The sequence below is a fragment of the Rattus norvegicus genome, chromosome 18 (genome assembly GCF_021556685.1).
Source record: "Rattus norvegicus strain SHRSP/BbbUtx chromosome 18, alternate assembly SHRSP_T2T, whole genome shotgun sequence".
NCBI lineage: Eukaryota > Metazoa > Chordata > Mammalia > Rodentia > Muridae > Rattus > Rattus norvegicus.
This window is the reverse complement of record NC_141551.1, coordinates 54,028,907-54,041,877: the sequence shown is the minus strand read 5'-3', so window position 1 is coordinate 54,041,877 and position 12,971 is coordinate 54,028,907. Positions and strand designations below refer to the sequence as shown.

Genomic DNA, 12,971 nt, shown 5'->3' with positions numbered 1-12,971 from the left:
TTGGAAACACGCCTGCTTAGATCTCTATAATTCAGATTAATCATAAAGAAGCTACAGCAGAAATTAGTCATATTTCACTTCTCTCTCTTCAGACTTTCTTTTCGTCTTGTTGCAGCCTACCTAGAGGAGCCTTTTCTCCTAGCCTACCTAGGAGTCATTTTCTAGAGACCTTGCCCATCAGTGATGACCCAGAACCTCCTTAGTTCTTTCCAACAAACCTTTTCCCAACCAACCTCAACTTTTCTCCTAGCCCATCTCCATTCCTTTGCATCACCTACGTACCAACCAACAAATTTATTCTCTACCAGGGACCACACACCCACCACACTTGCCTAGGATCCAGAGTGGGGAACGGCAACCAAAGAGTGGATCACCATCTAATAAAGACTAGAACAGTTATCTACACCAAGAAATGCCTCAAACAGCTGGTAAACAGTTTAATAAAAAATAGCAGGACACGAATTTAACACACAAAATAATCAGTACCCTTCCTATATATGAAGGACAGATTGAGGAAGAAATAATAGGAACAGTACCTTTCACAACAGCCTCAATAAAAAATAAAAAGTAATATCCTGGGATAACTCCAGTCAAGCAATTAAAAGGCTTGCATAGGAAAAACATAATTGCAACATAATTCTTCTAGATATTGAGAAAACAGTGAAAAAGACCAGAGAGCTGAACAATCCTGAATAATAAAGAGAATTCTTGGGGGAATCTCCAGTCTAGATTGCAAGTTGTACTACATACAGAGTTATAGTAATAAAACCAGAATGGCATTGGAATAAAAGTAGACCCATTGATCAACTGAATAGAATTGAAGACCCAGGTATAAGTCTGCATCTATGGACATTTGATTTTTTTCAAATAAGACAAAAATACAATGGAGAAAAGACAGAATCTTCCACAAATGGCTCTGTTCAGCTGAATGATTGCATGTAGAAGTTATAAAACTGACTCCTGTCTATCACCCCGTAGAAAACTCAACTCCAAATGGATCAAGTCCTTCCACATAAATCCACATAAATCCACCCTGAACCTGATAAAAGAGAAAGTGAAAAGTAGGCTTGAAATCTTTGGTATGGGAAAGGAAGTTCTAATCAGGATACTGATAGTGCAGGATACCCACGCCACAGTCCCTAACACTTAACACATAATAAAGCTAAGAAGCTTCTAAATGGCAAAGGCCAGTATCATTCCATCAAAGCAGCAGCCTTCAGAAAGGAAAAAATATTTCTATCAATTATACAGATAATAAGGGCAGTATCTGGAATTTATAAAGAATGTTAAACAATAGATCATGAACAGCAAGAAAGTAGATAACACAATTTAAGGATTGAGTATAGAACTCAGAAGAAAGTTCTGAAAAGAGGAAACCGAGTGGCTGAGAAACTCTTAGTGAAATGGTCAATGTCTTCAGTCATCAGGGAAATGCATACTAAAACTCTTACCCCAGTCAGAATGGCCAAGATCAATAAAACAAAGGGCAGCTCATACAGGTGAAGGTGTAGGCTCGGGCAATACTCAATTGTTGCTAGTGGTGGTGTCAACTTGTGTAACCACTGTGGAAATCCATGTTAGTTTCTCAGAGAACTGGGGATAGAACTACATCAACACCCAGCTGTACCACCCTTGAGCATACACCCAAAGGACTCTATGTCCTTACTACAGGGACACTTGCTCGACCACATTCATTACTGACCATTCCTAAGGGCCCAAACTTGGAAAGGGCCTGGCTGTCCATCAGCTGATGAATGGATAGTGAGAATGTGGTGCATTTACACAGTGGAATATTATTCACAAGGGAAACTTAAATTTTAAAATTCATCTTTAAATGGATGGAACTAGGGAAAAAAATCATCCTGAATGAGGTAACACAGAGCCCAAATAACAAATATTCTATCTTTTCTCTTTTATGCGTATGTTAGTTTTTAAGCTTTCACAATGTGTGGCTTAAACCAAAGAAGCACAGAGGTTAAGTAGCTAGTAAGGGACCAGAGGAGAGGGAAGAAAAGTAAAATTATTGTTATGGAGAGACAAGAAGAACTTAGAAAAGGAAGACTAAACAAGGAAGAATATGGGAGTGAAGGGTAAACAAAGGGATATGGGAGGGGACAGATAAAACCTACTACTATAGAAGCTTCCGTGTGTGTGTGTGTGTGTGTGTGTGTGTGTGTGTGTGTGTGTGTGTGCGTGTGTGTGTGTGTGCCTGTGTGTGTGTGTGTATATATGTGTGTGTGTCTGTGTGTGTGTCTGTGTGCATGTCTGTGTCTGTGTATTTGTGTGTATGTGTGTGTGTACATGTGTATGTGTCTGTGTGTCTATGTGTCTGTGTGTCTGTGTGTGTCTATGTGTGTGTGTCTGTGTGCATGTCTGTGTGTCTGTGTGTGTATATATGTGTGTGTGTGTCTGTGTGTATATATATGTGTGTGTGTATGTGTATATGTGTGTATTCTGTATGTGTCTCTGTGTGTGTGTCTGTGTGTCTGTATGTATGTGTATGTGTCTGTGTGTGTGTATGTACCAAATATGAAATCTATATAGATGATAGAAATAGATATAATCGTGGTGCCAAGTCCTCAACTAGATATCTTACGCACAAAGTGAAATCTCCAGTGGCAGGAATTGGTTAAATCTTGTTAAGTCATTGTACAAAGGAGTCCCATATAAATCCCCAAATATCACAGGCTACTGCCAATGTTATTGTTTGACATCCACAGTTTGATGGTAAAGCCCTATTGACATTTATGCCAAAAAAACACACAGACATCAAGCCGGTGCCTAACTAGAAGTTTTACCCCTAATGACCATCATTTGTGGTATTGGAAGATACACTGAACAGCACATAAGAGAAAGGTACACCAATATCACCCAGAGACGAAACTTATGACCTACAACAGTGTCCTGGCTACAAGAAATACTGGTGCAGTGCTGGTACAAATGTTATGGGAATCACAACCACTTTTTAAATTGAATTTAAGACCTGCTCCACGAGATAGATCCCATACCTGTCATGGCTAAAGTAGTCAAGAGCTAGATAGGACCTGGACCTGGGGGGAACCTAATCCTCTTACTCTGCTAACGTAATAAAATGACTCTTCTAAGGACATTCTGCTAGATTACTAGATGAGTGTTTTGCCCAGCACACATTAGAGACGCTAGGAAATTAACACCATAACTGCACAAAGTTCAGAGTGAAAGGCCTTGGATCCTAAATGGAATGTCTTCATCACATCCTTCTCCTGGAGGAGAAGGTGGAAAGATTCTAAAAGTCAGAGGTGATGGATGACTCCAAGCAAAATGTGTCTTCCAGGCACAACAGGACTGGCACACATATGAACGTACAGATGCTGTGTCAGGATTCACAGAGCCTAGTTCATGTTCAGCTAAAAAGGGGTCCTAGCACTGAGACTGGGAAGTAGTTACAGGGTTAGGTCTAACTAGGAAGCTATCTCCAGTTGATGTTTGCTGGCAAAGGGAAGGTCTTTTATTTTTTTCCAATGCAATCTCGTTGGGTGTGACAACCGCACTTCAGGGCAAGCCTCGTGACCAGGACTGATTTGCCAACACCAAAAACCTCAAAAGTATTTTGTGTGTAGTTTTGTTATTTTAGTTTCATTTTGCATTTTTCCCTCCTCCTCTTTTGTCTTTGGCTTGTTTGGATTTTTCATTTTTGTGTTTGGGGCGAGTGTGTGTGTGTGTGTGTGTGTGTGTGTGTGTGTGTGTGTGTGTGTTTCTTGTGGCTTCCTTTCTTGTTTTGTTTCAGAAAGAGAAAACAAAGAACATAAAAGTTGGAGAACATGAAGTTAGGGAGATCAGGAGGATCTGAGGGAGAGGGGAAAACATGAACAAAATATATTCTATGAAAAATATTTTTCAATGAAATCAATTAATAAAATTAATGAGTCAATGGCACTAGATAACTCATAAAAAGAATTTGTAAGAAACTTAAAACAAACACGTAAATAGCAAGGTGCCACATTGCTAGGGAGCTGAGGGTTAGATCTTAAAGTGTCTTATTAACCTTTATTTCTATCACAAATTGAAATAAAGCAAGATTTTAGAATCCAAGAGTTCTCAGTTCTGGTTAGCGCACAGCTACACCCTGCTGTGTACAGACTGCTTTTGGCAAGGAGCGAAAGCCCACGAGGACGGCTGGGAGGAAAGACAAGAGGGGAACAGAAAGGCAGCACAAAAGAGTTAGCCTTTTAAAACAATGGTTCTAGATTTTGTTTAAATCACTCTTTCAGGCATTCTGTTCTTATCAATTTTTTTCAACTAGCTATTGCAGTTATAATAAATTCAAATTGGCCATCTGGAATTATAAGCCAACGGCTAAACTTTTATAACTTCTTAATGAACTGGGATGTAAATATGGAGTTTCAATATGATTGGGAACGGAACCCTGATTGAGACCAGAGTCTAGGGAACAGTGAGGGTTTAGAAACCGTTATCGTGTTTACAAGAGCAAAGGAGGTGAGCATAATTCAAAGGCAACGTGATTTCACATCCTTAAAATCCAGCTGCTACAGCGGAGGCAGAATTCTCAGATACAGATCTTTCAGTAGTGGCTGTGAGGTTCTTAAAAACGTTTTCACTTCACAATGTTAAAGTAACTCATGTTAGAAACCCTTTCCACATGAAGGGTTTGTAGTTGAGTGTATATATATATATATATATATATATATATATATATATATATATGTGTGTGTGTGTGTGTGTGTGTATATGTATATATATGTATGTATACATATCATTGTTTATAATAAAAAAATCATCTATACTTGGGTGTTAATTTTAATATTTTGAGCACAATCTGTTTTCCATGCTATGGTAACAATTTCACTAATGGTGCTACTTTCCATTGAGATTTCAGAAGCCTAGAAACTATGTTCTTTGTGTTTTTATTTTTGTTTCCCTGAAGAGATTACATGGCCTTCACTGCAAAGATTCCAGACCAATTCTTTGCATGGCGCTTGGTTGCCCCTTGGCTATCTAACTTCTGAGTACAAGTCGTCAGAGTAGAGAATAAATCATAATGGATAAAATAAAAGTGGTAATGGGCATTGAAATGAAAGCTTGAAGCATCACTGTGAGGAGGAAGAGAGACTGGAGGGTGGAAATGTGGTAGGAGGATTTCCTGTTCTTCCAGAGGACCAGAATTCAGTTCTCAGTTCCCCTCGGGCACGTCCAGCTCCAAGAGGTCAGACCCCCTCTTTCTGGCCTCTGAGAGCATCCGCATACACTTGGGGTTTACCAACCCCCAACCTTAAGTAAAAAGAAAATCAATCTTACAAGAAAGGATACAGAATCACTAGTTCCTTACCGTTATCAATTTTAACAACATGAAAGATGCTTCCTTGATTTTGAATGGGAATTCAGAATACAGATATGACTCAAAACATTACTGCTTAATTAAGTTTATTTTATTTTGTGGCTGTTTTGCCTACATGTATGCCTTTGTACCATGCACACCCCTAGTGACTGTGGAGGCCAGAAGAGTATCCTCTCTTCAGATCCACTGGGACCAGGGTTATAGACAAGGCTGCGTGCCAGGTCCATATATGTGCTGGAAATCAAACCTGGGTCCTCTGGAAGAGCATCCTACCCTGTTCAAGCAGCCCCTAGAATAACATTGTTTAAATACATTAATGTACAAATCACTGGTGCCTGCCTTACTGCAGACACCTTAACAAAGAGATCAATGCTGACTCCCGCTGCTCTGCATAGATTTTCGGTTGAAGGAGCTGGGGTCTGTGCTTAGGAGACTAGATGCAGATTCTGCAGTGAAGTGTGAGGGAACATCCGTTAGCTAGGTCTCCTGTGATGGTTAATAAAATCCAAGTGCAGAAGGCTCAATGCACTTGGTGTTTGGTTAATTGGTTTTGTTTGTTTGTTTGTTTGTTTGTTTGTTTTTGCAGCAGGTTCTTTCAAGAAACATGCAGAATTTTCTCCTACATTCAAGGCACAGCACTAGGGAGAACCCAAGTGTAAACATGAGTGACATTCCTTTGCCTGAGCCTTCAGAACCCTCAATACAAAGTGATTTCTCCTTCTTACGTTGTCATCGCACCTCTCAGTCATATTTCTGAGACTGTAAAGTCAATAACAAAATTTCCACATGTCCCTCCATATGAATTGTGCTTTGCATGTTGCAAAAACCCTTTATGTTATCCAGCTGTACATTTAGCAGACTTATACTATCAAATGTGAGGGAAGGGCGTTGATTTTATATATATACATATATAAATATACATATGTATAATTAATATAAATAATTAATATATTGGTAAGTATTTTATAAAAATAAAATATTTTATAAAATAAAAATGTAAAGGTAAAAGACACACACACACACACACACATATATATATATATGTATATATATATATATATATATATATATATATATATATATCTCGAGGTAAGGTCCATGGTTTGATTTCCAGCACCAAAAACATTGCAGCAATAAACCACATATAAAAATAAGCTCTAAATAGGTGACCTGCTCTCTTTAGAGGGCAAAACAGTGTTCCTAAGGAAGTCAGGGTGAAATTATACATCTTTTTTTAATTTTACTTTTCTTGGATATTCTATATATTTACATTTCAAATGTTATCCCCTTTTCCCTCCTCTCCTATACCCCTTCCCCCTGCTTCTATGAGGATGCTCCCACTCCCATCCACCCACTCCAACCCCAACGCCCTGACATTATCCTACATAGGGGAAACAAGCCTTCACAGGACCAAGGGCTTTTCCTTCTATTGATGCTGGACAATGTCATCCTCTGCTACATATGTGGCTGGTCACTCTCCTGTGCATAGCTAGGCTCTGGTTTTTAAGAAAATGACCCTGAAGTAAGCTGTGTCCTAAAGTACTATACAGACATTCTGATAACAATGTTTTGTGTGCAGGCCAGAAACTGGCTCTGGCGTAAATAGTGGTCTGGCTACTTCTATGAACACTATTTACTATAAATCACGGAACTCTCAGGAAGTGTGTACTATCCATGTGTATTTATGATACTTACGAATAATCTATTTGCTATTTATGCATACTTTCACGAACAGTTTATTGTAAGTCATAGAACACCTAATCTCTCAGTGCTATTTCCTATCTTGGAAATGAAAGGAATATGAAGGCGACTGAAAGTCTAAAAGGAGATAGTCTGCCCAGGCTAGTGCCCTTGATTTAATCTAGATGTACTGAACTTCAACATTTATCCCCCACACACACACACCCGCGCTGCCACCCCCACCTCACCCCCCATCCCCTCCTACCCGCCACCCACTCCTCACCCCCTCATTCCCCCCATCCCCTCCTACCCGCCACCCACTCCTCACCCCCCACCCACCGCCACCCATCCCCCCCACCCGCCACAAATTAGCATGGTTTCTACATTCCCATTCATTATAATGATTTTCAAATTGGGCAGCCTCCACCTGATGTAATTCATTTTCCCCTTCCCATTGAGAAGGGATGGGTCTGAGCCACTCTGTTTCATTCAGTTCTCTCTCTCTAGGTTTTCATTTTTTCAAAATTACACTATACATTTAAATTAATACAATTATTTTCTTTTGTGGCAAGGTAACAAAAGACCTTTTCTTGACCCTGCTAAATCCAAGATGAGGAAAAATGTGGTAACAGCCGTTCTAAAAAATACAGGAAAAATTTGCAAGGTCCTGAAAAAAAAAATGTACACGGATTCTGTGAGAAGGTATCACGGAACACAGGTAGGTAATAAAGTTCACAGGATTCCTTAGTTTTCTGTACCTTTGTACATATCAGTTTTCTATAAAAGGTAAAGGGACTTTTTCCCTCTCTTTCTGTTGCATTTACGACTAAAAGAAAGTGCAGGATTGCAACATCTCAGTAGCTAACCTGAGCATTTCCTCTGCCTGGCCTGAGGGCTGCTGCTCACAAAAGCAGGGCTCCGCTACTGTGACCGGAAGTAGTTACTTCTCATAAAGGGCCATCTCAAGTCTTTTAAAAAAAACCCACACACTAAGTACTATCACATTTAAAGTAGAGGAGACCGGGGTAAGGGGAGAACTTTTTAAGTTCCCTGTTTGTAGTGATTTAATCGGCAGTGTATGACACACGCTCCAGTAACAAGGAAACGGTGGACACCGGGTGGATGAACAGCGTTTCTTATAGAGTAGCGTTTCCTCTTCCCGAGTGAAGCTTTGTTCAACAGCAGGTTCTGTGGGCTGGGTCGAGAATCTCCAGGCAGTCACCTGTTCTGCCTGGGATTTTTCCTGTCTTTTCATTTGCATTCTTTGACTAGTCAAAAACACAGCCCTGATCCAAACCCCTAGACTGTAGCTCAGATAGCAGACTCCTTTGCATGTCTATGTGAGTCTTCAGACTCTGTTGGAGGGAATAATATCATACACATTTTTATAATTATCACGGCATCATGATGTTGCTACTGTGTAATGTTTTCATAGAGCCTGGACAGATATTTTTTTTAATAGCTGTATGCAGTGTAACTGGCAGTCCCTACACAGCTGGATTAGGATGAAATCAAAACCCCCACATCAGAAGCCAGGATTTGGATCCCGGTTCTGCAACTTACTAAAGCGAGTTACCCAACTGAGTTATTTGATTTCTTGGCCTAACATCACAACGTGTGCCTCTCAGGGCCACCGGGAACACCTTTCAGGAAATCAGCCTTGAGAAATGAGTACTGAATAAGGTTTGTTGATGGCCTGATTGATACCTTTCCTCTGGCTTCCTCCTAAAGATGGCCAGAAAGCTAAGCCAAGGTGGAATTTGTATCTATCACCAAGGGCATTATCTGACCCGACCCCTGAAACTTGTTTAAAGTCGTATATAACTTCTTGGGCTATGGACATCTCATTTGGTCAAGTAAGCCCCGAGTCTGAGTTTGATCACTGTAGCATACTATCTTTACAAGTTGGGTGTCATAGTTCACATTTCTCATCTCAGTCCTGGGGAGACAGAGACACAGGCAGAACCCTGGTGTTTAATGGCTGACGAGGTTAGTCTATTCAATGAGGTCCAGGCCAGTGAGAGAGACTCACACAGAAGGAACATGGATAGCAACTGAAGAAATGTGCTACAAGTTGTCCTGTGGTCTCCACATGCACACATTTGCATGCATTCACACACATGTGCACTCTCACATACACTCTTGTACACACACACACACACACACACACACACGCCCTAAAAACTGTACATAACTGTACATAAGTGTAATTTTTCTAAAATACCATTTTGAACAAACTGCGTATAGTTGAGTGTAGGATGTTTTGGTGAGCACAGCACGAATTAGTTTCAATCACTGAGCATCTAGCCTATGATGCTCTTGCCTAAGTCATGGAAGCCAGATCATATAATCCTCAGAACTGAGCTGTGAAGTAGTTGGCATTGTCACCATCTTATAGCTTAGTAAAGTGACACTCACAACAGATTCCATCAGCTACAAGGCAGTTAACTATACCTCAACTTCAGGTCTGGCTGGCTGCTCTGTCTAAACCACTCATCTTTCCACTTCAGTACACTTGCTCTAGGATTATATGAACCCCTGTTAGGAATAGCTGGTCAGAACCTATGGATTCTGAAAATTAACAATCAAATTTTTATGAGTATGTTGTCCAACTGCTTAAAATGCCACTTAAAAGAACACAGTATTCCACAGTAGAACTTTAAATGCACACAGTTTACTGAGGTCTATGCTGTCCTTAAAGCAACCCATTCATTAATTAAAATAGATCTATCACATCTTTCATTTCTGTTTTGAGATAGTGTTAAAATGAATAGTTAATGTGACTTAAACTTGATTTCTCTAGTTTGCTATTTTGCTGAAAAACTCTACTGTTTAATATTGACTTAAAAACCCAGTAACCCAAAGTAGTAGTCTGTGTGTGTTTGTGTGTGTGTATGTGTGTGTGTGCATGTATTTTTTGTGTATGCATGTGTGTGGATGTGTGAATGCATATGCGTGTTCATGTGTGTGTACCACTTTGTGTATGAATGTGTATGAGTGTGTGTGTGTGTGCGTGTGTGTGAAAGTGCATGAGTGTGAGCTTGTGTGGAGGTTAGAAGTCAGCCTCGTGTGTTCTTTCACTGAGTTCCACCTTACCAATTTCTGAGATAGGTCTCGCATTGGCCTGGAGGTCAGCAAGTAGGCTACGTTAAGTGGCCAGTTGAGCACTAGGGATCCACCTACCTCTGCCTCAAAGCTCTGAGATTACCGCACACAGCTTTACCTACTTACTTTAAAATTTGGGTTCTGGAGATCAACCTTAGGTCTCTGTGTTTGGATGGTACTTTGCTGGACTTAACTATGTTTCCTTTCTCCATAGCTTTTATGTATTCAAAAGGAAGTGGGGGGTGCTGGGATGCATTAATTACTGGAGAACTAGGTAAAAGCTAGAACATATGAACGGTACCATTAACTGACCATTAGACACCACCTCATGCTCCAGCCAGGTATGCGTGCCAGCTTGAGAGGTGCGCTGTACTGTGTCCCTGAGGAGAACTCCTGAGTGCTTTGCTCTAGTGGAGCTTCTCGTATCCACCTCAACATCTTGGCCACAAAGATATTCTCACACTGTAACCCTCTTTTGCTCTTCGGAAAGGAGGTAGCTGTTTCTAGCACAAGTCGGAGTTTCCAATTGTTACATAATGTGTAGTGATGTAAGTCGTGACTAAAATGTCGGAGTATGTCCATACACAATAAGCATTGCCTACTTTTCTGCTACGTCCAGAGCTATAGTAAGTAATTAGCAAATGCTGTTTAGCTACACTGTCAAAATTCTGCATGGTTCATCGATTTTTCTACTCATTACCATAGGTCACTGAGGCCTCAGTGTACAAACACGGTGAATGGAACACAGGACTGAGGGAATCACCAGACAGCACTCGAGGAACACTTTTAGCTTCTCTGTTCCTATGGTCCTATATTGGCTGAAACCCGTGCTTGACACTAAATATTTCCTGACTTGATTGAACCACAAGATAGGCTGAAGGACACAGAGACATAGGAAGAGTGATGATAAAGTTCCCATGGGGAAGGGACACTTAGAAAAAAAATGATAGCTTTCTTATTCATGAGACATTTTGTCAGGAACAATAAAATAACAGACCCAACCCTATCTCTCTTGAATTCTTGCAGGGACTGAAGGTACCAGTTGCCCCTTTCCCAACGTGGCAAGAAGCAGAAGTTTTATAAAGATATTCTTTCATTGCTCTTTGCTGATCTACAGCAAAGTGTTTGAGGAGGCGTGGGAGGACCTAAGCCACTGGCTATGGGGATGGGAAAAGTATTGCATACACATAACTTACATACCTTATCACCCACCTCAAAGTATTAGACAGAAATATGGTTAGAAAGGGAAGGCAGGAAAATAGGTTTGGTTCGCTTTGTGCATAGCAGACCACATTTCATACTCTACCTTCGCCCACCACCATGGCTTTGGGTTCACTGGTACGGATGCAATGTAGGAGGGACTCGAAGCGAAGGTTGGAGTTGAGGAAGGCCACCACGCAGCCCAGCTTAGCCAGGCCAAACCACACATGAACGAAGTCGGGCTCGTTACTCATCAACAAAGCTACAACGTCCCCCCTTTTCAGGTCGGAGTGGTTCAGGAGGGCGTGGGCTACTCTGTTGCTCCTCTTGTCCACATCCTCATAGGTGTACACATCCCCCTCATAGATGATGAAGGCTTTCTTTGGCTGCCTCCTGGCATGGCTCAGGAACTTATCCAGCACCGTGACCAGCTCACCCCTCAGTTTGTATATCTCCATCTGAATTCCATACCGCACCAACTTCAGCAAGAACCACAAGTCATCCCAGAAGTACGGGAACAGAAGTTTCTGCACGAAGTGGAGGGAGAGCAGTCCAGCCCCAAATCCTGTGAGCCATGACAGAAGCATGGGCGCCCAGAACTCCAGCTGACCGGATGGGTCCTACCAGTGTCTCTTCCTTTTCCAAGAGCTTCAGTTCTTTTGCCCTGGGGACTCCTGTCCTGACAACTCAGGCTGGCACCTGCAGTTCTGTCCCAAGATTTCTTTGTGTATCCCGTGAAAGAAATCAAAAGTTTTCACCCAGAAAGCTCACAGAGTGCTGGTGATAAGGCCTGGGGCACTGGACGAGGCAGCTGTGGAGCAGAGCCCGGAGAGTCTTCTTTGATAAAAAAAGAAAAGGGGGAAAAAAAGCGTCTGTATTGGGCAGCTCAACGTACCCACCCTCCCTCGCTGTCCAACAGGCTCCTTGCAGGAGCTCCTGTGTTCCAAGTTGCGAATGCCTTTGGCACCTCTTGCTCCCTCCGAGAGAACCCTGCTAAGCTCGGCTCCTTTGAGCACCAGGATCTGGGATCTGCTTTGGAACTGGGGTGGCTGAGAAAGCCCGCGGTTTCCTGCTGGCTTCTTCCCTGGGGCACGCAAGGGATCAGCCACGCCTCACAGTCCCCAGATCAATGCTGCAGTCAGCGCCACCCTCTCCTAGTCAGCCCCGCCCCGCCCAGGACAAGGCTCTGCCTTTCCTCCTACACAAGCTCCAGTCTGTTGGAAGGAGCTGCTGGGCACTGAGGCCAGCGATCTTCCTGCCAGTGTCCTTGGAGCTGGAAGAGTCGCCTCCTACCTCCCGCCTCCCCCAGCCTGGAGCCAGTGTGACAGTGACTGCTTGGAATCTGTCAGGCTTCTTGCTGGGCAAATGGTCCTCCCCTTCCACGGGGGAGTGTAGTAGCCAGCTCACACCTCAAGCTCACACCTCAAGCTCACACCTCAAGCTCACACCTCAAGCTCACACCTCAAGCTCACACCTCAAGCTCACACCTCAAGCCCCACCTCAGGCTGGGCATCCTGCAATCCCAAGTAGAGTAAAACAGAGACTGAAAAACATGGTGGAGGCACCCAACTATTGTCACGGGTGATGAAGGGCCTCTGGACAGACTTGTGAGGTGAAAGAATGATGTCGGGGGCGGGCGGGGTGTCTTTAA

The 12,971-nt window shown here is 42.2% G+C and overlaps 1 protein-coding gene across 1 annotated transcript in view; it reads right to left on the bottom strand.

The window, feature by feature from the left end:
• Window positions 1-12,129, bottom strand: part of Slc27a6 (solute carrier family 27 member 6) — a 58,249-nt gene extending 46,120 nt beyond the window's left edge. The window contains 1 exon segment of the mRNA NM_001106145.1: window positions 11,427-12,129. Coding sequence (NP_001099615.1) covers window positions 11,427-11,907 — 481 coding nt within the window. The 5' untranslated portion in view covers window positions 11,908-12,129.
• Window positions 12,130-12,971: the final 842 nt, after the last annotated feature.